Source organism: Mustelus asterias, chromosome 24 (genome assembly GCF_964213995.1).
Source record: "Mustelus asterias chromosome 24, sMusAst1.hap1.1, whole genome shotgun sequence".
In the NCBI taxonomy this organism is placed as follows: Eukaryota; Metazoa; Chordata; class Chondrichthyes; order Carcharhiniformes; family Triakidae; genus Mustelus; species Mustelus asterias.
In genome coordinates this window covers 41486248-41511433 of record NC_135824.1, presented here as the reverse complement: position 1 = coordinate 41511433, position 25186 = coordinate 41486248, and the positions used below count along the sequence as shown (strand labels likewise).

The following is a 25186-nucleotide window of genomic DNA, read 5'->3' as shown; positions in this document are numbered from 1 at the left end:
TCTGGCTTCTTCCATTGAGCCAGTGTCTTATCCAATTTACTACCGCCCCATGTATCCCTAGTGACTGAACCTTTCTAACTATCCTCCATGAGGGACCTTGTCAAAGCCCTTGCTGAAATCCAGGTAGACAACATCCACCGCATTCCCTTCATCCACTTTCCTGGTAACCTTCTCGAAAAACTCTAATAGACTGGTCAAACATGACCTACCACGCACAAAGCCATGTTGACTCTCCCTAATAAGTCCCTGTCTATCCAAATATTTGTAGATCCTACCCCGTATCACACCTTCCAATAACTTGCCCACCACCGACGTCAAACTTACTTGCCGGTAATTTCCCGGATTTCTTTTGGAACCTTTTTTAAACAACGGAACAACATGAGACTTGTGAGACTTCTTTCTTTGACCGAGCCAGTTTTGTATCCACCTTGCCAGCTCACCTCTTTTGCCATGCGACTTCACCTTCTGGACCAGTCTGTCACGGGGTCACCTTCTGCACCAGTCTGCCACGGGGTCACCTTCTGCCCCAGTCTGCCACGGGGTCACCTTCTGCACCAGTCTGCCATGAGGTCACCTTCTGCACCAGTCTGCCACGGGGTCACCTTCTGCCCCAGTCTGCCATGAGGTCACCTTCTGCCCCAGTCTGCCACGGGGTCACCTTCTGCCCCAGTCTGCCACGGGGTCACCTTCTGCCCCAGTCTGCCATGAGGTTTTGGTTTGATTTATACGTTGGAGTAAGTCTTGTTTTATTTTTAATGCCTCCAGTTGAAGAGTTCTGTCTGGAGGATTAACAAGGCTCACTGGTCTATAGATCCCTGTGGAGTCCAGTGGAGAGAGGTGGTATGTAGAGGGACAGGTAGTATTGAGGAAGCAGGGGGGCTGCAGAAGGACTGGGACAGGTTCGGAGAGTGGGAAAAGGAGTGACAGATGGGATACAATTTGGAAAAGTGTGAGGTTATACACATAGGAAAGGAGGAGTGGAGGTATAGACTATTTTCTAAATGGGGAAATGCTTCGGAAATCAGAAACACAAAGGGACTTGGGAGTCCTTGTTCAGGATTCTCTTCAGGTTAACGTGCAGGTTCAGTCGGCAGTTAGGAAGGCAGATACAATGTTCACATTCATATCGAGAGGGCTCGAATACAAGAGCAGAGATGTACTTCTGAGGCTGCATAAGGCTCTGGTCAGACCCCATTTGGAGCAGTAGAAGCAGTTTTGGGCCCCATATCGAAGGAAGGATGTGCTGGGCCTTGGAAAGGGTCCAGAGGAGGTTCACAAGAATGATCCATGGAATGAAGAGGAACGGTTGAAGACACTGGGTCTGTACTCGTTGGAGTTTAGAAGGATGAGGGGGGATCTTATTGAAACTTACAGGATACTGCAAGGCCTGGATAGAGTGGACGTGGAGAGGATGTTTCCACTGGTGGGAAAAACTAGAACCAGAGGGCACAACCTCAGGCTAAAGGGACGATCTTTTAAAACAGAGATGAGGTGGAATTTCTTCAGCCAGAGAGTGGTGAATCTGTGGAACTCTTTGCCGCAGAAGGCTGTGGAGGCCGGGTCATTGAGTGTTTTTAAGGGACAGAGATAGATAGGTTCCTGATTAATAAGGGGATCAGGGGTTATGGGGACGAGGCAGGAGAATGGGAATGAGAAAACTATCAGCCGTGATTGAATGGCGGAGCAGACTCGATGGGCCGAGTGGCCTCATTCTGCTCCTATGTCTTATGGTCTTATAGGAGGGAAGTGGGGTGAGACATCATTGGATAGATCATTCACAGGGGATAGCAGGGACATGGGGGACTGAACGGCGCTCATTCTCAGCTGTATCACTCTAAATCTCTGACTGGGTGACTGTTCGAGGGGGTAAGAAGCAGTCAGTGCAGCGATCCCCTGTGGCCGTTCCTCTGTATAACAAGCATATCGTTTTGGATACTGCTGGTGAGGATGACTTACCAGGGGTAAGCCATGGGGTACAGGTCTCTGGCACAGAGTCTGCCCCTGTTGCTCAGAAGGGAAGGGGGGAGAGGAGTAGAGCATTAGTCATTGGGGACTCCATAGTTCGGGGGGGACAGATAGGAGATTCTGTGGGAACGAGGGAGAATCGCGGTTGGTGTATTGCCTCCCAGGTGCCGGGGTCCGTGATGAATCGGATCGTGTTTTCAGGATCCTTAAGGAGGAGGGGACCAGCCCCAAGTTGTGGTCCACGTAGGCACCAATGACATAGATAGGAAAAGGGATGGGGATGTAAGGCAGAAATTCAGGGAGTTAGGGTGGAAGCTGAGAGCTGGAACAAACAGAGTTGTTATCTCTGGTTTGTTACCTGAGCCACGTGTTAGCGAGGAGAGGAATAGGGAGAGAGAGCAGTTGAACACGTGGTTACAGGGATGGTGCAGGAGGGAGGGATTCAGATACCTGGATAATTGGGGCTCATTCTGGGGTAGGTGGGACCTCTACGAACGGGATGGTCTACACCTGAACCAGAGGGGTACCAATATCTTGGGGGGGAAATTTGCTTCTGCTCTTCAGGAGGGTTTAAACTAATTCAGCAGGGGGATGGGAACCTGAATTGTAGCTCCAGTGTACAGGAGGTTGAGAGTAGTGAGGTCATGGATGAGGTTTCAAGGTCGCAGGAGTGTACCGGCAGGCAGGAAGGTGGTTTGAAGTGTGTCTACTTCAACGCCAGGAGCATCCGGAATAAGGTGGGTGAACTTGCAGCATGGGTTGGTATCTGAGATTTTGATGTTGTGGCCATTTCAGAGACATGGATAGAGCAGGGACAGGAATGGTTGTTGCAGTTCTGGGGTTTAGATGTTTCAGTAAGTGCAGGGAAGGTGGTAAAAGAGGGGGAGGCATGGCATTGTTAGTCAAGGACAGTATTACGGTGGCAGAAAGGACATTTGATGAGGACTCGTCTACTGAGGTAGTATGGGCTGAGGTTAGAAACAGGAAAGGAGAGGTCACCCTGTTGGAAGTTTTTTATAGGCCTCCGAAAAGTTCCAGAGATGAAAAGGAAAGGATTGCAAAGATGATTCTGGATAGGAGCGAAAGTAACAGGGTAGTTGTACTGGGGGACTTTAACTTTACAAATATTGACTGGAAAAGCGATCATTCGAGTACTTTAGATGGGTCAGTTTTTGTACAATGTGTACAGGAGGGTTTCCTGACACAGTATGTAGATAGGCCAACAAGAGGCAAGGCCACATTGGATTTGGTACTGGGTAATGAACCAGGCCAGGTGTTAGATTTGGAGGTAGGTGAGCACTTTGGAGACAGTGACCACAATTCAATTACGTTTACTTTAGCGATGGAAAGGGACAGGTATATACAGGAATTCTCACTGGGGGAAAGGAAATTATGATGCGATGAGGTGAGATTTAGAATGCATAGGATGTGGAAGGAAACTGCAGGGGATGGGCACAATCGTAATGTGGAGCTTGTTCAAGGAACAGCTACTGCGTGTCCTTGATAAGTATGTACCTGTCAGGCAGGGAGGAAGTGGTCGAGCGAGGGAACCGTGGTTTACTAAAGAAGTTGAATCTCTTGGGAAGAGGAAGAAGGAGACTTATGTAAAGATAGAACCATAGAAAATTACAGCTCAGAAACAGGCCTTTTGGCCCTTCTTATTTGTGCCGAACCATTTTTTGCCTCGTCCCACTGACCTGCACTTGGACCATATCCCTCCACACCCCTCTCATCCATGAACCCGTCCAAGTTTTTCTTAAATGTTAAAAGTGACCAATTACCATTTACCACTTTATCCGGCAGCGCATTCCACACTCCCACCACTCTCTGCGTGAAGAAGCCCCCCCTAATATTCCCTTTAAACTTTTCTCCTTTCACCCTTAACCCATGCCCTCTGGTTTTTTTCTCCCCTAGCCTCAGCGGAAAAAGCCTGCTTGCATTCACTCTATCTATACCCATCAAAATCTTATACACCTGTATCAAATCTCCCCTCAATCTTCTACTCTCCAGGGAATAAAGTCCCAACCTATTCAATCTCTCTCTGTAACTCAGCTTCTCAAGTCCCGGCAACATCCTTGTGAACCTTCTCTGCACTCTTTCAACCTTATTTACATCCTTCCTGTAACTAGGTGACCAAAACTGTACACAGTACTCGAAATTCGGCCTCACCAATGCCTTATATAACCTTACCATAACACTCCAACTTTTATACTCGATACTCCGATTTATAAAGGCCAATGTACCAAAGGCACTCTTTACGACCCTATCCACCTGTGACGTCGCTTTTAGGGAATTCTGTACCTGTATTCCCAGATCCCTCTGTTCAACTGCACTCTTCAGAGTCCTACCATTTACCCTGTACGTTCTACTTTGGTTTGTCCTTCCAATGTGCAATATCTCACACTTGTCTGCGCTAAATTCCATTTGCCATTTTTTAGCCCATTTTTCTAGTTGGTCCAAATCCCTCTGAAAACCTTTCTCACTGTCCACTACCCCTCCAATCTTTGTATCATCAGCAAACTTGCTGATCCAATTGACCACATTATCATCCAGATCATTGATATAGATGACAAACAACAATGGACCCAACACCGATCTCTGCGGCTTACCACTAGTCACAGGCCTCCACTCAGAGAAGCATTCCTCCACAACCACTCTCTGGCTTCTTCCATTGAAAGAGTTCTTCCATTGAGCCAGTTTCTAATCCAATTTACTACCTCCCCATGTATACCCAGCGACTGAACCTTCCTGACTAACCTCCCATGAGGGACCTTGTCAAAGGCCTTGCTGAAATCCAGGTAGACAACATCCACCGCCTTCCCTTCATCCACTTTCCTGGTAACCTCCTCGAAAAACTCTAATAGATTGGTCAAACATGACCTGCCACGCACAAAGCCATGTTGACTCTCCCTAATAAGTCCCGGTCTATCCAAATATTTGTAGATCCTATCCCTTATCACACCTTCCAATAACTTGCCCACCACCGACGTCAAACTTACTGGCCTATAATTTCCCGGATTTCTTTTGGAACCTTTTTTAAAGAACAGAACAACATGAGCCACCCTCCAATCATCCGGCACCTCCCCCGTGAATACTGACATTTTAAATATGTCTGCCAGGGCCCCTGCAAGTTCAACACTAGCTTCCCTCAAGGTCCGTGGGAATACCCTGTCCGGTCCTGGGGATTTATCCACTCTGATTTGCCTCAAGACAGCAAGCACCTCCTCCCCTTTAATCTGTAAAGTTTCCATGACCTCCCTGCCTGTTTGCCCTATTTCCGTAGACTCCATGCCCGTTTCCTCAGTCAATACGGATGCAAAAAAACCCATTTAGTATCTCCCCCATCTCTTTTGGTTCCATACACAGTCTACCACTCTGGTCTTCAAGAGGACCAATTTTATCCCTCACTATCCTTTTGCTCCTAACATACCTATAAAAGCTCTTTGGATTTTCCTTCACTCTGTCTGCCGAAGCAACCTCATGTCTTCTTTACGCCCTCCTGATTTCCCTCTTAAGTAGCTTCTTGCACTTTTTATACTCCTCGAGCATCTGATGTGTTCCTTGCTGCCTGTACATTTCATACAACTCTCTCTTCCTCTTAATCAGTGTTACAATCTCCCTCGAGAACCAAGGTTCCTTATTCCTATTTACTTTGCCTTTAATCCTGACAGGAACATACAAACTCTGCACTCTCAAAATTTCTCCTTTGAAGGCCTCCCACTTTCCATTTACATCCTTACCAGAGAACAGCCTGTGCCAATCCACACTTCCCAGATCCCTTCTCATTCCATCAAATTTGGCCTTTTTCCAGTTCAGAACTTCAACCCGAGGACCAGATCTATCCTTATCCATGATCAGGTTGAAACTAATGGCATTATGATCACTGGATCCAAAGTGTTCCCTCACACTCACATCCATCACCTGCCCTAACTCATTTCCCAATAGGAGATCCAATATCGCATCCTCTCTGGTTGGCACCTCTATATACTGATGTAGAAAATTCTCCTGAACACATTTTACAAACTCTACCCCGCCTAAACCTTTAACAGTCTGCGAGTCCCAATCTATATGTGGAAAATTGAAATCCTCTACGATCACAACTTTGTGTTTCTTGCAGTTGTCAGTTATCTCTCCGCTGATTTGCTCCTCCAATTCTTGCTGACTATTGGGTGGTCTATAACACAACCCCATTAATGTGGTCATACCTTTCCTGTTTCTCAGCTCCACCCATAGGGCCTCTGTAGACAAGCTCCCTAATCTATCCTGCCTGAGTACCGCTGTAACATTTTCCCTGACTAACAATGCCACCCCCCCCACCTTTTATCCCTTTGCCTCTATCCCGTCTGAAACATTGGAACCCTGGAACATTGAGCTGCCAGTCCTGCCCCTCCTGTAGCCAAGTTTCACTAATGGCTATAATGTCATATTTCCATGTGTCAATCCACGCCTTCAGCTCATCTGCCTTCCCCACAATACTCCTGGCATTGAAATAGACACACCTCAAAAAACTATTTCCACCACACTCTACCCTTCCATTTGTGATTTTGCTTGAACTAACCTGTCTTTTTACCCCTGCTCCACTATCTGCTCTGGCACTCTGGTTCCCATCCCCTTGGAAATCTAGTTTAAATGCTCCCCAATAACACGAGCAAATCTCCCTGCAAGTATATTGGTCCCCTTGTCGTTTAGGTGCAACCCGTCTCTTGGACAGGTCCCACCTGCCCCAGAAGAGGTCCCAATGATCCAAGAATTGGAAACCCTGCCCCCTGCACCAGTTCCTCAGCCACGTGTTCATCCGCCCAAGCATCCTACTCCTGCCCTCACTGGCATGTGGCTCAGGTAGCAATCCTGAGATTACTACCCTCAGGGTCCTGCTTTTTAACTTCCTTCCAAGCTCTTTGTACTCACTCTTTAGGACCTCCTCACTCTTCCTTCCCACGTCATTGGTGCCGACGTGTACCACGACATCTGGCTGATCACCGTCCCACTTTAGAACGCTGTGCACGCGATCAGAGACATCGCTGACCTTGGCACCTGGGAGGCAACAAACCATGCGGGAGTCTCTGTCCCGACCACAGAACCTCCTGTCTCTACCTCTGACCATTGAGTCCCCTATCACTACTGCTCTCCTCTTCTTCATCCCACCCTTTTGCGCTGGAGAACCAGATTCAGTATCAGAGTTCCGGACGAATATTGAATATGAATATATCAGATGAGACGTGAAGGCTCAGTTAGGGCGCTTGAGAGTTACAAGTTAGCCAGGAAGGACCTAAAGAGAGAGCTCAGACGAGCCAGGAGGGGACAACAGAAGTCTTCGGCAGGTAGGATCAAGGAAAACCCTAAAGCTTTCTATCGGTATGTCAGGAATAAAAGAATGACTGAGGTAAGATTAGGGCCAGTGAAGGACAGTCGTGGGAAGTTGTGCGTGGAGTCTGAAGAGATAGGAGAGGCGCTAAATGAATATTTTTCGTCAGTATTCACACAGGAAAAAGACAATGTTGTCGAGGAGAATACTGAGATGCAGGCTATAAGACTAGACGGGATTGAGGTTCATAAGGAGGAGGTGTTAGCAATTCTGGAAAGTGTGAAAATAGATAAGTCCCCTGGGCCGGATGGGATTTATCCGAGGATTCTCTGGGAGGCTAGGGAGGAGATTGCAGAGCCTTTGGCTTTGATCTTTATGGCGTCATTGTCTACAGGAATAGTGACTGAAGGATAGCAAATGGAGTAGGGACAACCCTGGTAATTATAGACCAGTGAACCTTACTTCTGTTGTGGGCAAAGTTTTGGAAAGGATTATAAGAGGATTTATAAGCATCTAGAAAGGAATAATTTGATTGGGGATGTCAGCACGGTTTTGTGAAGGGTAGGTCGTGCCTCACAAACCTTATTGAGTTCTTTGAGAAGTTGACCAAAGAGGTGGATGAGGATAAAGCGGTTGATGTGGTGTATATGGATTTCAGCAAAGCGTTTGATAAGGTTCCCCATGGTAAGCTATTGCAGAAGATACAGAGGCATGGGATTGAGGGTGATTTAGTGGTTTGGATCAGGAATTGGCTAGCCGTAAGAAAACAGAGGGTGGTGGTTGATGGGAAATGTTCATCCTGGAGTTCAGTTACTAGTGGTGTACCGCAAGGATCTGTTTTGGGGCCACTGCTGTTTGTCAGTTTTATTAATGACTTGGATGAGGGCGTAGAAGGATGGATTAGTAAATTTGCGGATGACACTAAAATCGGTGGAGTTGTAGACAGTGCGGAGGGAAGTGGCAGGTTACAGAGGGACATAGATAAGCTGCAGAGCTGGGCTGAGAGGTGGCAAATGGAGTTTAATGTGGAAAAGTGTGAGGTGAATCACTTTGGAAGGAGTAACAGGAATACAGAGTACTGGGCTAATGGTAAGGTAGTGTGGATGAATAGAGGGATCTGGGTGTCCATGTGCATAAATCCCTGAAAGTTGGCACCCAGATTGATAGGGTTGTTAAGAAGGCGTACGGTGTGTTAGCTTTTATTGGTAGAAGGATTGAGTTTCGGAGCCGGGAGGTCATGTTGCAACTGTACAAAACTCTGGTGCGGCCGCACTTGGAGTATTGCGTACAGTTCTGGTCGCCGCATTATAGAAAAGATGTGGAAGCGTTGGAAAGGGTGCAGAGGAGATTTACCAGGATGTTGCCTGGTATGGTGGGAAGACCGCATGAGGAAAGGCTGAGGGACTTGAGGTTGTTTTTGTTCGAGAGAAGAAGGTTAAGAGGTGACTTAATAGAGGCATATAAGATGATCAGTGGATTAGATAGGGTGGATAGTGAGAGCCTTTTTCCTCGGATGGTGATGGCTAACACGAGGGGACATAGCTTTAAATTGAGGGGTGATAGATATAGGACAGATGTCAGAGGTAGGTTCTTTACTCAGAGAGTAGTAAGGGCGTGGAATGCCCTGCCTGCAGCAGTAGTGGACTCGTCAACGTTGAGAGCATTCAAATGGTTATTGGATAAACATATGGATGATATTGGAATAGTGTAGATTAGAGGGGCTTTAGATTGGTTCCACTGGTCGGCGCAACATCGAGGGCCGAAGGGCCTGTACTGCGCTGTAATGTTCTATGTTCTAGGTTGCTGTGTGTGGAGCCATCTGCAGGCCAGACCGAGTAATGATGGCAGATTTCCCTCCCCATCAGTGGCGAGTAACATTCACCCCACACAAGTGTCCATCTCCAACAAGAGAGGATCGAACCATCTGTCCCTTTGACATTCAATGGCGTTACTATCGCTGTATCCCCCTCCCCCTCCCCCAATATCAACATCCTGGGGGTTGACATTGAGTAGAAACTGAACTGGGACCCAGCCATATAAATACTGTGGCTCCCAGAGCAGGTCAGAGGCTGGGAATCCTGCGGAGAGTAACTCACCTCCTGACTCCCACCTACCCAAAGCCTGTCCCACCATCTACAAGGACACAAGTCAGGAGTGTGATGGGATTCTCCCCATTTCCCTGGATGAGTGCGGCTCCCAACAACACTCGAGAAAGCTCGACACCCTCCAGGACAAAGCAGCCCCCTCTCCCCCCCGCTCGATCGACACGCTAACCACAAACATTCACTCCCTCCACCACCGACACACAGCGGCAGCCGTGTGAACCGTCTACAAGATGCACCGCAGCGACTCGCCAAGGCTCCTTCAACAGCACCTTCCAAACCCACCACCTCTACCATCTAGAAGGACAAGGGCAGCAGATACATGGGGAAACCCCACCAGCTGCAAGTTTCCCCCCTCCAGGCCACTCACACCAGCCCGACTTGGAAACATATCGGCCGTTCCTTCACTGTGGCTGGGGGTCAAATTCCTGGCAGTCTCTCCCTAACAGCACAGTGTGTGTACCTCCATGATTGAATGGCGGAGCAGACTCGATGGGCCGAGGGGCCTAATTCTGCTCCTGTGTCTTATGGTCTTATAGGAGGGAAGGGGAGGTGGACATCATTGGACAGATCATTCACAGGGGATAGCAGGGACATGGGGGACTGAATGGCGCTCATTCTCAGCTGTACCATTCTGTAATTCTCTGACTCTGTGATTGTTGTTCCAGTTCTGGCGGATGGAAGATTCCGGAGACTCGGGTCGCACCGAGACACTGCTCCACACATCGTCCAGGCTGGTTAAACGGTCAGTCAGACTTTACAATATCAGATTTACACTCACTGTCCAGCACTGTTCACATCGCTTACACTCTCCAATATTTATACACCTCATTTCAGGATCACATCCCACCCTGGAACAGGGGGAAGGAAGCGGGACAGTTTGTTTTAACTGGGATGGGAATCCCTGCAGCTGGAAGCGAGAGATAAAGATTAAAAACTGCAGCAGTTACTTTGTCTATGAGCTGAAACCGACACCAGGCTGTGACGCTGCTTATTGCAAAGGTACATTGCTGTTTCAAAATGACCCAGGAGGGCAACACTGGATATACCGGGACACTGACACACCCAGTGACTGAGGGGAGAGGGACGGAGCGACTGAGGGGAGAGGGACGGAGCGACTGAGGGGAGAGGGACGGAGCGACTGAGGGGAGAGGGACGGAGCGACTGAGGGGAGAGGGACGGAGCGACTGAGGGGAGAGGGACGGAGCGACTGAGGGGAGAGGGACGGAGCGACTGAGGGGAGAGGGACGGAGCGACTGAGGGGAGAGGGACGGAGCGACTGAGGGGAGAGGGACGGAGCGACTGAGGGGAGAGGGACGGAGCGACTGAGGGGAGAGGGACGGAGCGACTGAGGGGAGAGGGACGGAGCGACTGAGGGGAGAGGGACGGAGCGACTGAGGGGAGAGGGACGGAGCGACTGAGGGGAGAGGGACGGAGCGACTGAGGGGAGAGGGACGGAGCGACTGAGGGGAGAGGGACGGAGCGACTGAGGGGAGAGGGACGGAGCGACTGAGGGGAGAGGGACGGAGCGACTGAGGGGAGAGGGACGGAGCGACTGAGGGGAGAGGGACGGAGCGACTGAGGGGAGAGGGACGGAGCGACTGAGGGGAGAGGGACGGAGCGACTGAGGGGAGAGGGACGGAGCGACTGAGGGGAGAGGGACGGAGCGACTGAGGGGAGAGGGACGGAACGACTGAGGGGAGAGGGACGGAGCGACTGAGGGGAGAGGGACGGAGCGACTGAGGGGAGAGGGACGGAGCGACTGAGGGGAGAGGGACGGAGCGACTGAGGGGAGAGGGACGGAGCGACTGAGGGGAGAGGGACGGAGCGACTGAGGGGAGAGGGACGGAGCGACTGAGGGGAGAGGGACGGAGCGACTGAGGGGAGAGGGACGGAGCGACTGAGGGGAGAGGGACGGAGCGACTGAGGGGAGAGGGACGGAGCGACTGAGGGGAGAGGGACGGAGCGACTGAGGGGAGAGGGACGGGGGGAGTGGGATGGGGCGAGCGGGGGAGTGGGATTGAGGGAGCGGGGGGAGTGGGATTGAGGGAGCGGGGGGAGTGGGATTGAGGGAGCGGGGGGAGTGGGATTGAGGGAGCGAGGGGAGTGGGATTGAGGGAGCGAGGGGAGTGGGACGGAGCGAGCTGGGGGAGTGGGATTGAGGGAGTGGGATTGAGGGAGTGAGGGGAGTGGAATTGAGGGAGCGAGGGCAGTGGGATTGAGGGAGCGAGGGCAGTGGGATGGAGGGAGCGAGGGGAGTGGGATTGAGGGCAGTGGGATGCAGTGACAGGAGTTAGTGTGCTGCGTGCAGAGTGCAGTGTGATTTAATGTCTCGTTGTGACACAGTTTCTGGGCACTGACTGATTCCGGGTGGAATAAATTGGGAAGTGTAAATTGGTCTGAATTTCCGTTACAAACAGATGAAGGATTGAGATGATTTCTGCTCTGTGATCTCCCATATCTCCTCCCTTGTCACAGATCCAGGGACAGCTCCAACTCTGGGAGCCGATGATAAATCCCAGCCGGAATCCACTGAATCAGGTTCCCCAATCCCGACAGAATCTCCAACCTCAGGTATCAATCTGCCGCTAGTTTATCCGGATTTGACATTCCCCAGATATCTCGCTAGTTTAATGAGTTAAAGGCCGGAATTTTTGGAGTGAGGGGAGTGGGATGGAGTGAGTGAGGGGAGTGGGATGGAGTGAGTGAGGGGAGTGGGATGGAGTGAGTGAGGGGAGTGGGATGGAGTGAGTGAGGGGAGTGGGATGGAGTGAGTGAGGGGAGTGGGATGGAGTGAGTGAGGGGAGTGGGATGGAGTGAGTGAGGGGAGTGGGATGGAGTGAGTGAGGGGAGTGGGATGGAGTGAGTGAGGGGAGTGGGATGGAGTGAGTGAGGGGAGTGGGATGGAGTGAGTGAGGGGAGTGGGATGGAGTGAGTGAGGGGAGTGGGATGGAGTGAGTGAGGGGAGTGGGATGGAGTGAGTGAGGGGAGTGGGATGGAGTGAGTGAGGGGAGTGGGATGGAGTGAGTGAGGGGAGTGGGATGGAGTGAGTGAGGGGAGTGGGATGGAGTGAGTGAGGGGATTGGGATTGGGGGAGCGAGGGGAGTGGGATTGAGGGAGCGAGGGGAGTGGGATTGAGGGAGCGAGGGGAGTGGGATTGAGGGAGCGAGGGGAGTGGGATTGAGGGAGTGAGGGCAGTGGGATTGAGGGAGTGAGGGCAGTGGGATTGAGGGAGCGAGGGGAGTGGGAGTGGGGGAGCGAGGGCAGTGGGATGGAGTGAGTAAGGGGAGAGGGACGGAGCGACTGAGGGGGAGGGACGGAGTGATGAAGGGAGTGGGGTGGAACCTCGGCACATTCTGCCTTTCCTGAATCCAGTCTAATTCCCTCTCGAATCCCTCGATTGAAGCTGCCTCCCCCACACTCTCAGACAGCTCACTCCACACCCTAACCACTCGCCATGTGAAAACATTTCTCCTCGTGTCCCCATCGCTTCTCTACCCGATCCCCGTGAAACTGTCTCTGTCCCTTCTCATTCTTAACCCGACCCCCTCAACATGAACCGTTTCTCTCTCTTGACTCTGTCCCAGACCCTCCCCGTGATCCTGAACCCCACGATCAAATCCCCGCTCCGCCTTCACCTCTTCCCCGTGGAGAACATTCCCCGACTTTCTCCAATCTCTCCACATCACTGAGGTTTCCCCATCCCCCGACACTCCCTCCTGCATTGAGGTTGTTGTTATCTGAGTGAGGGGGGGGAGAGGGTGGTCACAGGTTTCTGACATTGACTGTACTTTATCTGTTAGCGTTAAACATCTCTGTCACTCAGACCCAAACTCAGCGCTCACTGAGCCGTGTGTAGATCACACGGTGCTGAACCAGCCCTGGAGAAGCAGCGATTGTACTGGGACAGAATGTGTGGGACAGCGGCAGTGTGACAAGGATCTTGTCTACGGATGGTACAGGTTCAACAGGTAAGGTGTAGGGGCACACCCAGCTCAACCACCTGGGAAGGTGGGAGTTAGTGGCAGGTCGTGGTGATGATGGGTGGGGTTTTCCATCCTGCCCACTGCCTCGATCATCCAATCCCGCCATGGGACCAGTGGACTTTCAACTGGGCCCCACAGTGGGTGTTGCTATGACGGGGCCATAAACCACATCCACTGGTTCTCCTCAGCCAACTCTACCAGTTACATCCTCCAAAAACTCCAATCGATTCCTCAAGCATGATTATCCCTTTGTAAATCCATGCTGACTTTATCTGATTGCACCAGTGCTTTCCTATTGCTGAGCTATGAAATCCTTGACAATGGAATCGAACAACTTCCCCAGTCCCGACGTTAGGCTTGTTAGAATGGAATCAATGATAACATTGGATCTGCTGGAGTGTGACTAATGGTAACAAGCTGTAAGGGTCAGCTGACCCACTAAACTGTGTGGCCAATGACAAAATGATGTGGTGGTGGTCAGCTGATTCAGTATTCACAAGGAGCTGCTGGGGTTTGTGGGAGATTGGAATAGCTCAGGGTGAGGGCTCAAGTGTTGGAGAAATGAATTTTCCTTATTAAACCTTTTGGTTTGATTTATAAGTTGGAGTAAGTCTTGTTTTATTTTTAATGCCTCCAATTGAAGAGTTTTGTCTGGAGGATTAACAAGGCTCACTGGTCTATAGATCCCTGTGGAGTCCAGTGGAGAGGGGTGGTATGTAGAGGGACAGGTAGTATTGAGGAAGCAGGGGGGCTGCAGAAGGACTGGGACATGTTAGGAGAGTGGGAAAAGGAGTGACAGATGGAATACAATGTGGAAAAGTGTGAGGTTATACACACAGGAAAGGCTTCGGAAATCAGAAACACAAAGGGACTTGGGAGTCCTTGTTCAAGATTCTCTTCAGGTTAACGTGCAGGTTCAGTCGGCAGTTAGGAAGGCAGATGCAATGTTAGCATTCATGTCGAGAGGGCTAGAATACAAGAGCAGGGATGTACTTCTGAGGCTGTATAAGGCTCTGGTCAGACCCCATTTGGAGTATTGTGAGCAGTTTTGGGCCCCGTATCTAAGGAAGGATGTGCTGGGCCTTGGAAAGGGTCCAGAGGAGGTTCAGAAGAATGATCCCTGGAATGAACAGCTTATCGTGTGAGGAACGGTTGAGGACTCTGGGTCTGTACTCGGAGTTTAGAAGGATGAGGGGGGGAATCTTATTGAAACTTACAGGATACTGCGAGGCCTGGATAGAGTGGACGTGGAGAGGGTGTTTCCGCTCGTAGGAAAAACTAGAACCAGAGGACCCAACTTCAGGATAAAGGAACGATCCATTAAAACAGAGATGAGGAGGAATTTCTTCAGCCAGAGAGTGGTGAATCTGTGGAACTCTTTGCCGCAGAAGGCTGCGGAGGCCGGGTCATTGAGTGTCTTTAAGACAGAGATCGATAGGTTCTTGATTAATAAGGGGATCAAGGGTTATGGGAAAAAGGCAGGAGAATGGGAATGAGAAAAATATCAGCCAAGATTGAATGGCGGAGCAGACTCATAGAAACATAGAAACCTACAGCACAAAACAGGCCCTTCGGTCCCACAAGTTGTGCCGAACATATCCCTATCTTTTAGGCCTACCTATAACCCTCCATCCTATTAAGTCCCATGTACTCATCCAGGAGTCTCTTAAAAGACCCTATTGAGTTCGCCTCCACCACCGCTGACGGCAGCCGATTCCACTCGCCCACCACCCTCTGTGTGAAAAACTTACCCCTAACATTTCCCCTGTACCTACCCCCCAGCACCTTAAACCTGTGTCCTCTCGTAGCAGACATTTCCACCCTGGGAAAAAGCCTCTGAGAGTCCACCTGATCTATGCCTCTCAACATCTCATATACCTCTATTAGGTCTCCTCTCATCCTACGTCTCTCCAAGGAGAAAAGACCGAGCTCCCTCAGCCTATCCTCATAAGGCATGCCACTCAATCCAGGCAACATCCTTGTAAATCTCCTCTGCACCCTTTCAGTCTTTTCCACATCCTTCCTGTAATGAGGCGACCAGAACTGAGCACAGTACTCCAAGTGGGGTCTGACAAGGGTCTCATATAGCTGCATCATTATCCCCGGACTCCTAAACACAATCCCTCAATTGATAAAGGCCAGCACACCATACGCCTTCTTAACCACCGCCTCCACCTGCGGGGCTGATTTTCGAGTCCTGTGGACCCGGACCCCAAGGTCCTTCTGATCCTCTGCCGTACTAAGAGTCTTTCCCTTTATATTGTACTCCTCCATCCTATTCGACCTGCCAAAATGGACCACGACACATTTATCTGCATTGAAGTCCATCTGCCACTTCTCCGCCCAGTCTTGCATCCTATCTATGTCCCTCTGTAACTTCTGACATCCCTCCAGACTATCCACAACCCCACCAACCTTCGTGTCGTCGACAAACTTACCAACCCATCCCTCCACTTCCTCATCCAGGTCATTTATGAAAATGACAAACAGCAAGGGTCCCAGAACAGATCCCTGGGGCACACCACTGGTGACCGACCTCCATTTAGAAAAAGACCCATCTATACCCACTCTCTGCCTCCTTTGGGCAAGCCAGTTCTGGATCCACAGGGCAGCAGTCCCTTGGATCCCATGCCCTCTCACTTTTTCAAGAAGCCTTGCATGGGGAACCTTATCGAACGCCTTGCTAAAATCCATGTAAACCACATCTACCGCCTTCTCTTCGTCAATGTGTTTAGTCACATTTTCAAAGAACTCCACCAGGCTCGTAAGGCACGATCTGCCCTTGACAAAGCCATGCTGAGTATTCTTGAGCATACTGAACCTCTCTAAATGCTCATATATCCTGTCCCTCAGGATCTTCTCCATCAGCTTACCAACCACTGAGGTTAGACTCACCGGTCAGTAATTACCTGGGCTATCCCTATTCCCCTTCTTGAAAATAGGAACCACATCCGCAATCCACTGGCACCTCTCCCGTCTCCATCGACGACGCAAAGATCATCGCCACAGGCTCTGCAATCTCTTCCCTCGCCTCCCACAGTAACCTGGGGTACATCCCATCCGGACCCGGTGACTTATCTATCTTGATGCCATTCAAAGATTCCAGCACAACCTCCTTGACGGGGCATAGAGGATAAAAGTTGGGGTCTGATGTTGCGGTTGTATAGAACGTTGGTACGGCCGCATTTGGAATACTGCGTCCAGTTCTGGTCGCCACACTACCAGAAGGACATGGAGGCTTTGGAGAGAGTACAGAGGAGGTTTACCAGGATGTTGCCTGGTATGGAGGGGCTTAGTCATGAGGAGAGATTGGGTAAACTGGGGTTGTTCTCCCTGGAAAGACGGAGGATGAGGGGAGACTTAATAGAGGTGTATAAAATGATGAAAGGCATAGATAGGGTGAACGGTGGGAAGCTTTTCCCCAGGTCGGTGGTGACGTTCACGAGGGGTCATAGGTTCAAGGTGAAGAGGGGGAAGTTTAACACAGATATCAGAAGGACATATTTTACACAGAGGGTGGTGGGGGCCTGGAATGCGCTGCCGGGCAAGGTGGTGGAGGGGGACACACTGGGAACGTTTAAGACTTATCGAGATAGCCATATGAACGGAGTGGGAATGGAGGGATACAAAAGAATGGTCTAGTTTGGACCAGGGAGCGGCACGGGCTTGGAGGGCCGAAGGGCCTGTTCCTGTGCTGTATTGTTCTTTGTTCCTTGCCTCCCAAAGAATCCTCTGATATATTTCATCAGGCTCAGGGGACTTATTAACTTTCAGTTTATTCAAAATTGCTCGTACATCTTCCCTCCGAACATCTACTTCCTCCAGCCTATCAGCCTGTGACACCCTCTCTTCCTCAAAAACATGGCCCCTCTCCTTGGTGAACACTGAAGAAAAGTATTCATTCATCACCTCTCCTATCTCTTCTGACTCCATGCACAAATTCCCACTACTGTCCTTGACCGGCCCCAACCTCACCCTGGTCATTCTTTTATTCCTCACATAATAGTAAAAAGCCTTGGGGTTTTCCTTGATCCGACCCGCCAAGGACTTCTCATGCCCCCTCCTAGCTGTCCTAAGCCCCTTTTTCAGCTCATTTCTTGCTAACCTGTAACCCTCCATCGAGCCAACTGAACCTTGTTTTCTCAACCTAACATACGCTTCCTTCTTCCTCTTGACAAGACATTCCACCTTTTTGTGAACCATGGTTCCCTCACTCGGCCATTTCCTCCCTGCCTGGCAGGGACATACCTATCAAGGACACGCAGTATTTGTTCCTTGAAAAGGTTCCACTTATCAGTGCCTTTCCCTGACAATTTTTGTTCCCATCCTATGCTTCCTAATTCCCGCCTGATTGCATCATAATTACCTCTCCTCCAATTGTAAACTATGCCCTGCCGTACGGCCCTCTCCCTCTCCATTGCAATAACAAAAGACACCGAATTGTGGTCACCATCTCCAAAGTGCTCTCCCACAACCAAATCCAACACTTGGCGCGGTTCATTTCCCAGTACCTAATCCAATGTGGCCCCACCTCTTGTCGGCCTATCCACATATTGTGTCAGGAACCCCTCCTGCACACACTGCACAAAAACTGCCCCATCTGAACTATTTGACCTACAAAGGTTCCAATCAATATTTGGAAAGTTAAAGTTCCCCATGACAACTACCCTGTGACCCCCCACACCTATCCATAATCTGCTTAGCAATTTCTTGCTCCACATCTCTATTACTATTTGGGGGCCTATTGTAAACTCCTAACAACGTGACTGCTCCTTTCCTATTCCTAACCTCAGCCCATATTACCTCTGTAGGCAGATCTCCTTCGAAATGCCTTTCTGCAGCCGTTACACTGTCCTTGATTAACAATGCTACTCCTCCACCTCTTTTACCAGCTACCCTACACTTACTGAAACATCTATACCCCGGAACTTCCAACAACCATTCCTGTCCTTGTTCTACCCATGTCTCCGTAATGGCCACAACATCGTAGTCCCAAGTGCCAATCCACGCCCCAAGTTCACCGACCTTATTTCGGATGCTCCTTGCATTGAAGTAGACACACTTCAACCCACCTTCTAGTCTGCTGGTACCCACCTTTGACCATGATACCCTTCCCAGTACCTCACTACACTCACTGACCTCCGGACTACAACTCCTTTTCCCATCCCCCTGACAAATTAGTTTAAACCCCCCCGAAGAGCTGTAGCAAATTTCCCTCCCAGGATATTGGTGCCCCTCTGGTTCAGGTGCACCCCGTCCTGTTGGTACAGGTCCCACCTTCCCCAGAAAGTGTTCCAATTATCCACACAGCTGAAACCCTCCCTCCTACACCATCCCTGCATCCATGTGTTTAACTGCACTCTCTCCCTGTTCCTCAACTCGCTATCCCATTGCACCGGCAACATACCAGAGATGACAACCTGTTTTGTCCTGGCTCTCAGCTTCCACCCAAGCTCCTGTTTTAAATCCCCGTCCCCTCTCTTACCTATGTCTTTGGTGCCGACGTGCACCACGACTTGTGACTGTTCCCCCTCCCCCTTTAGAATCCTGAAGACACGGTCGGAGTGGTCACGGACCCTGGCATCCGGGAGGCAACATACCATCCGTGAGTCTCTCTTGTTGCCACAGAACCTCCTATCTATCCCTCTAACAAACGAGTCCCCAATAACTATAGCTCTACCGCTCTCCCCCTTTCCCTTCTGAGCCACAGGGACGGACTCAGCGCTGGCGATCTGGTCACTGCGGCTCACCACTGGTAGGTCGCCCCCCCTCACCTGTATCCAAAGTGGAATACTTGTTGCTAAGGGGAACAACAACAGGGGATCCCCGCACCGACTGCTTCCTCCCAGCCCCTCTCACTGTCACCCATCTATTTTCATTCCCTGGAGCAACTATATCTCTGAAGCTTGTGTCTATGGCCCTCTCTGCCTCCCTGATGACCCTAAGCTCATCCAACTCCAGCTCCAAGGAGAAAAGACCGAGCTCCCTCAGCCTATCCTCATAATCCACTCAATCCAGGCAACATCCTTGTAAATCTCCTCTGCACCCTTTCAATCTTTTCCATATCCTTCCTATAGTGAGGCGACCAGAACTGAGCACAGTACTCCAAGTGGGGTCTGACGAGGGTCTTATATAGCTGCATCATTATCCCCGGACTTCTAAACTCAATCCCTCGATTGATAAAGGCCAGCACACCATACGCCTTCTTAACCACCGCCTCCACCTGCGGGGCCGATTTTAGAGTCCTATGGACCCGGACCCCAAGGTCCTTCTGATCCTCTACAGTACTAAGAGTCTTTCCCTTTATATTGTACTCCTTCATCCCATTTGACCTACCAAAATGGACCACTACGCATTTATCTGGGTTGAAGTCTATCTGCCACTTCTTCGCCCAGTCTTGCATCCTATCTATGATGCAATATCCTATCCAAAGATGTGCGGGTTAGGTTGATTGGCCAGGTTAAAAATTGCCCCTTAGAGTCCTGGGATGGGTAGGTTAGAGATTAGCGGGTAAAATATGTGGGGGTAGGGCTTGGGTGGGATTGTGGTCGGTGCAGACTCGATGGGCCGAATGGCCTCCTTCTGCACTGTAGGGTTTCTATGATTTCTATGATATGATATGTCCCTCTGTAACTTCTGACATCCCTCCAGACCATCCACAACCCCACCAACCTTCGTGTCGTCGGCAAACTTCCCAACCCATCCCTCCACTTCCTCATCCAGGTCATTTATGAAAATGACAAACAGCAAGGGTCCCAGAACAGATCCCTGGGGCACACCACTGGTGACCGACCTCCATTTAGAAAAAGACCCATCTATACCCACTCTCTGCCTCCTTTGGGCAAGCCAGTTCTGGATCCACAGGGCAGCAGCCCCTTGGATCCCATGCCCTCTCACTTTTTCAAGAAGCCTTGCATGGGGAACCTCATCGAACGCCTTGCTAAAATCCATGTAAACCACATCTACCGCCTTCCCTTCGTCAATGTGTTTAGTCACATTTTCGAAGAACTCCACCAGGCCCGTAAGGCACGATCTGCCCTTGACAAAGCCATACTGAGTATTCTTGAGCATACTAAACCTCTCTAAATGCTCATATATCCTGTCCCTCAGGATCTTCTCCATCAGCTTACCAACCACTGAGGTTAGACTCACCAGTCGGTAATTTCCTGGGCTATCTCTATTCCCCTTCTTGAAAATAGGAACCACATCCGCAATCCTCCAATCCTCCGGCACCTCTCCCGTCTCCATCGACGACGCAAAGATCATCGCCACAGGCTCTGCAATCTCTTCCCTCGCCTCCCACAGTAACCTGGGGTACATCCCATCCGGACCCGGCGACTTATCTATCTTGATGCCATTCAAAGATTCCAGCACAACCTCTTTCTTAAAGTCCACATACTCAATCCTTTCAGTCCACCGCACGCCCACAGTACATCCCCCCATGTCCTTCTCCTCTGTGAAAACCCAGGCAAATAACTCATTGAACACCTCTGCCACTTCTACTGGTTCCGTACAGATTTTCCCGCCTTCACCTTTTATAGGCCCTATTCCTTCACGTCTCATCCTTTTACTCTTTACATATTTATAGAACGCCTTAGGGTTTTCTTTAATCCTACTTGCCAAAACCTTCTCGTGACCCCTTCTGGCTCTCCTAATTTCCTTCTTTAGTCCCTTCCTACAAGCCGTATACTCATTTAGATCCCGATCATCGCCTAGCTCTCTGAACCTTTTGTACGCTTTCCTTTTCCCCTCGACTAGGTCCCGCACAGCTTTCGTGCACCACGGTTCCTTTAACCTACCAACTCCTCCCTGTCTGCTCGGAACGTTGTCCTGTAGAACCCTAGACAGACATTCCTTGAAAAACTGCCACCTCTCTTCAGTACATTTCCCCGAGAATACCTCCTTCCAATTTATTCCTCTAATTGGCTGCCTTATGTCTTCATATTTCCCCTTACTCCATATAAACGCTTTCCTAGCTTGCCTGATCCTCTCTTTTTCCAATGCAAGCATAAAGGAGATAGAGTTATGATCGCTATCCCCAAGATGCTCTCCCACTGAGAGATCTGACACCTGTCCAGGCTCATTGGTCAGTATCAGATCAAGTACAGCCTCTCCTCTTGTAGGCTTGTCCACATGCTGTGTCAGGAAACCCTCCTGAACACACCTAACGAACTCCTCCCCATCCAATCAATCCCCTTACCCTCGGGATATTCCAATCTATGTTTAGGAAATTAAAGTCTCCCATCACAACAACTCTGCTATTACTGCATCTCTCCAGGATCTGTTTCCCTATCTGCTCCTCCACCTCCCTGTCACTATTGGGCGGCCTGTAGAAAACTCCCAGCAAAGTGATGGACCCCTTCCCGCTCTGAACTTCCACCCACAGAGACTCTGTAGACAATCCCTCCACAGCATACACCTTCTCTACAGCTGTGACACTATCCCTGATCGATAGGCCGAGTGGCCTAATTCTGCGATTATGTCTTATGGGAGGGAAAGGGACTTGGACATCATTGGATGGACCATTCACAGGGGATAGCAGGGACATGGGGGACTGAATGGCGCTCATTCTCAGCTGTATCATTCTGTAATTCTCTGACTCTGTGATTGTTGTTCCAGTTCTGGCGGATGGAAGATTCCGGAGACTCGGGTCGCACGGGACACTGCTCCACACATCGTCCAGGCTGGTTACAGGGTAGAGTCAGACTTTACAATATCAGATTTACACTCACTGTCCAGCGCTGTTCATATCGCTTACACTCTCCAATATTTATACACCTCATTTCAGGATCACATCCCACCCTGGAACAGGGGGAAGGAAGCGGGACAGTTTGTTTTAACTGGGATGGGAATCCCTGCAGCTGGAAGCGAGAGATAAAGATTAAAAACTGCAACGGTTACTTTGTCTATGAGCTGAAACCGACACCAGGCTGTGACGCTGCTTATTGCACAGGTACATTGCTGTTTCAAAATGACCCAGGAGGGCAACACTGGATATACCGGGACACTGACACACACAGTGACTGAGGGGAGAGGGACGGAGCGACTGAGGGGAGAGGGACGGAGCGGCTGAGGGGAGAGGGACGGAGCGGCTGAGGGGAGAGGGACGGAACGGCTGAGGGGAGAGGGACGGAGCGACTGAGGGGAGAGGGACGGAGCGACTGAGGGGAGAGGGACGGAGCGACTGAGGGGAGTGGGTGGAGTGACTGAGGGGAGTGGGTGGAGTGACTGAGGGGAGTGGGTGGAGTGACTGAGGGGAGTGGGTGGAGTGACTGAGGGGAGTGGGTGGAGTGACTGAGGGGAGTGGGTGGAGTGAGTGAGGGGAGTGGGATGGAACCTCGGCACATTCCGCCTTTCCTGAATCCAGTCTAATTCCCTCTCGAATCCCTCGATTGAAGCTGCCTCCCCCACACTCTCAGACAGCTCACTCCACTCCCTAACCACTCGCCGTGTGAAAACATTTCTCCTCGTGTCCCCATCGCTTCTCTACCCGATCCCCATGAAACCTCCTGTCTCACTTTCATTCTGAACCCGACCCCCTCAACGTGAACCGTTCTCCCTCTCAACTCTGTTCCAGACCCTCCCCGTGATCCTGAACCCCTCGATCAAATCTCCTCTCCGCCTTCACCTCTTCCCTGAGGAGAACATTCCCCGACTTTCTCCAATCTCTCCACATCACTGAGGGTCCCCCATCCCCCGACATTCCCTCCTGCATTGAGGTTGTTGTTATCTGAGTGAGGGTTGGGGTCGTGTGGCCACAAGTCTCTGACATTGACTGTACTTTATCTGTTAACGTTAAACATCTCTCTGTCACTCAGACCCAAACTCAGCGCTCACTGAGCCGTGTGTAGATCACATGGTGCTGAACCAGCCCTGGAGAAGCAGCGATTGTACTGGGACAGAGTGTGTGGGACAGCGGCAGTGTGACAAGGATCTTGTCTACGGATGGTACAGGTTCAACAGGTAAGGTGCAGGGGGACACCCAGCTCAACCACCTGGGAAGGTGGGAGTTAGTGGCAGTGTATAAAATTTGAAAGGCATAGATAGGGTGAATGGTGGGAAGCTTTTCCCCAGGTTAATGGTGATGTTCACGAGGGGTCATAGGTTCAAGGTGAAGGGGGGGAGGTTTAACACAGATATCAGACGGACATATTTTACACAGAGGGTGGTGGGGGCCTGGAATGCGCTGCCAGGCAAGGTGGTGGAGGCGGACACACTGGGAACGTTTAAGACTTATCTAGATAGCCACATGAACGGAGTGGGAATGGAGGGATACAAAAGAATGGTCTAGTTTGGACCAGGGAGCGGCACGGGCTTGGAGGGCCGAAGGGCCTGTTCCTGTGCTGTATTGTTCTTTGTTGGTAGTGGTGATGATGGGTGGGGTTTTTCGTCCTGCCCACTGCCTCGATCATCCAATCCCGCCATGGGACCAGTGGAGTTTTGGTTGGGCCCACAGTGGGTCCCGCTATGACGGGGTCAGACAGTGCCAGCCCATGTCACCGAAACTACGACCCGTGAGAAGGCCAATGTCAGACTGAGACAAGTGACTTGCCTGGACTCCTGCTTCTCTTCTGAGGTCGAACAGCCAGGGAAGGAGCAATTGAAAAGCTGTGTAATTAAAGGTCCTCACACAGCGTCGGACAAGGGAAGATGTTTCCCCTCGTGAGTGAGATCAGAACCAGGTCAATATCAGACAGTCAGAGACAAATCCAATTGGGGATTCACGAGAATCCTCTTTGTCCAGAGAATGGGGAGAATGTGGGACGCGCTCCCACGGGGAGTGGGGGAGAATGTGGGACTCGCTCCCACGGGGAGTGGGGAGAATGTGGGACGCGCTCCCACGGGGAGTGGGGGAGAATGTGGGACTCGGTCCCAAGGGGAGTGGGGAGAATGTGGGACGCGCTCCCACGGGGAGTGGGGGAGAATGTGGGATTCGCTCCCACGGGGAGTGGGGGAGAATGTGGGACTCACTCCCACGGGGAGTGGGGAGAATGTGGGACTCACTCCCACGGGGAGTGGGGGAGAATGTGGGACTCGCTCCCACGGGGAGTGGGGGAGAATGTGGGACTGGCTCCCACGGGAGGTGGGGGAGAATGTGGGACTCGGTCCCAAGGGGAGTGGGGGAGAATGTGGGACTCGCTCCCACGGGAGTGGGGAGAATGTGGGACTCGCTCCCACGGGGAGTGGGGGAGAATGTGGGAATCGGACCCACGGGGAGTGGGGAGAATGTGGAAATGACTCTGTGATTGTTGTTCCAGTTCTGGCGGATGGAAGATTCCGGAGACTCGGGTCGCACCGGGACACTGCTCCACAGAATATCCAGGCTGGTTAAACGGTAAGTCAGACTTTACAATATCAGATTTACACTCACTGTCCAGCACTGTTCATATCGCTTACACTCTCCAATATTTATACACCTCATTTCAGGATCACATCCCACCCTGGGGGAAGGAAGCGGGACAGTTTGTTTTAACTGGGATGGGAATCCCTGCAGCTGGAAGCGAAAGATAAAGATTAAAAACTGCAGCAGTTACTTTGTCTATGAGCTGAAACCGACACCAGGCTGTGACGCTGCTTATTGCACAGGTACATTGCTGTTTCAAAATAACCCAGGAGGGCAACACTGGATATACCGGGACACTGACACACACAGTGACTGAGGGGAGAGGGACGGAGCGAGTGAGGGGAGAGGGACGGAGCGAGTGAGGGGAGAGGGACGGAGCGACTGAGGGGGGAGGGACGGAGCGACTGAGGGGAGAGGGACGGAGCGACTGAGGGGAGAGGGACGGAGCGACTGAGGGGAGCGGGACAGGTTGACTGAGGGGGGA

At 50.9% G+C, this 25186-nt stretch overlaps 1 protein-coding gene and 1 long non-coding RNA gene across 2 annotated transcripts in view; both read left to right on the top strand.

Moving 5' to 3' along the window:
- Window positions 1-25186, top strand: part of LOC144511497 (uncharacterized) — a 77143-nt gene that overhangs the window by 24109 nt on the left and 27848 nt on the right. Inside the window, exon 4 of the mRNA XM_078241884.1 lies at window positions 11851-11946. Within this exon, the coding sequence (XP_078098010.1) occupies window positions 11851-11946 (96 nt within the window). The remainder of the gene's footprint in view (window positions 1-11850; window positions 11947-25186) is intronic.
- Window positions 23241-24811, top strand: LOC144511084 (uncharacterized). The gene is made up of 3 exons (XR_013500749.1): window positions 23241-23321; window positions 24617-24693; window positions 24786-24811. It is a non-coding gene; the product is annotated as an uncharacterized LOC144511084 (long non-coding RNA).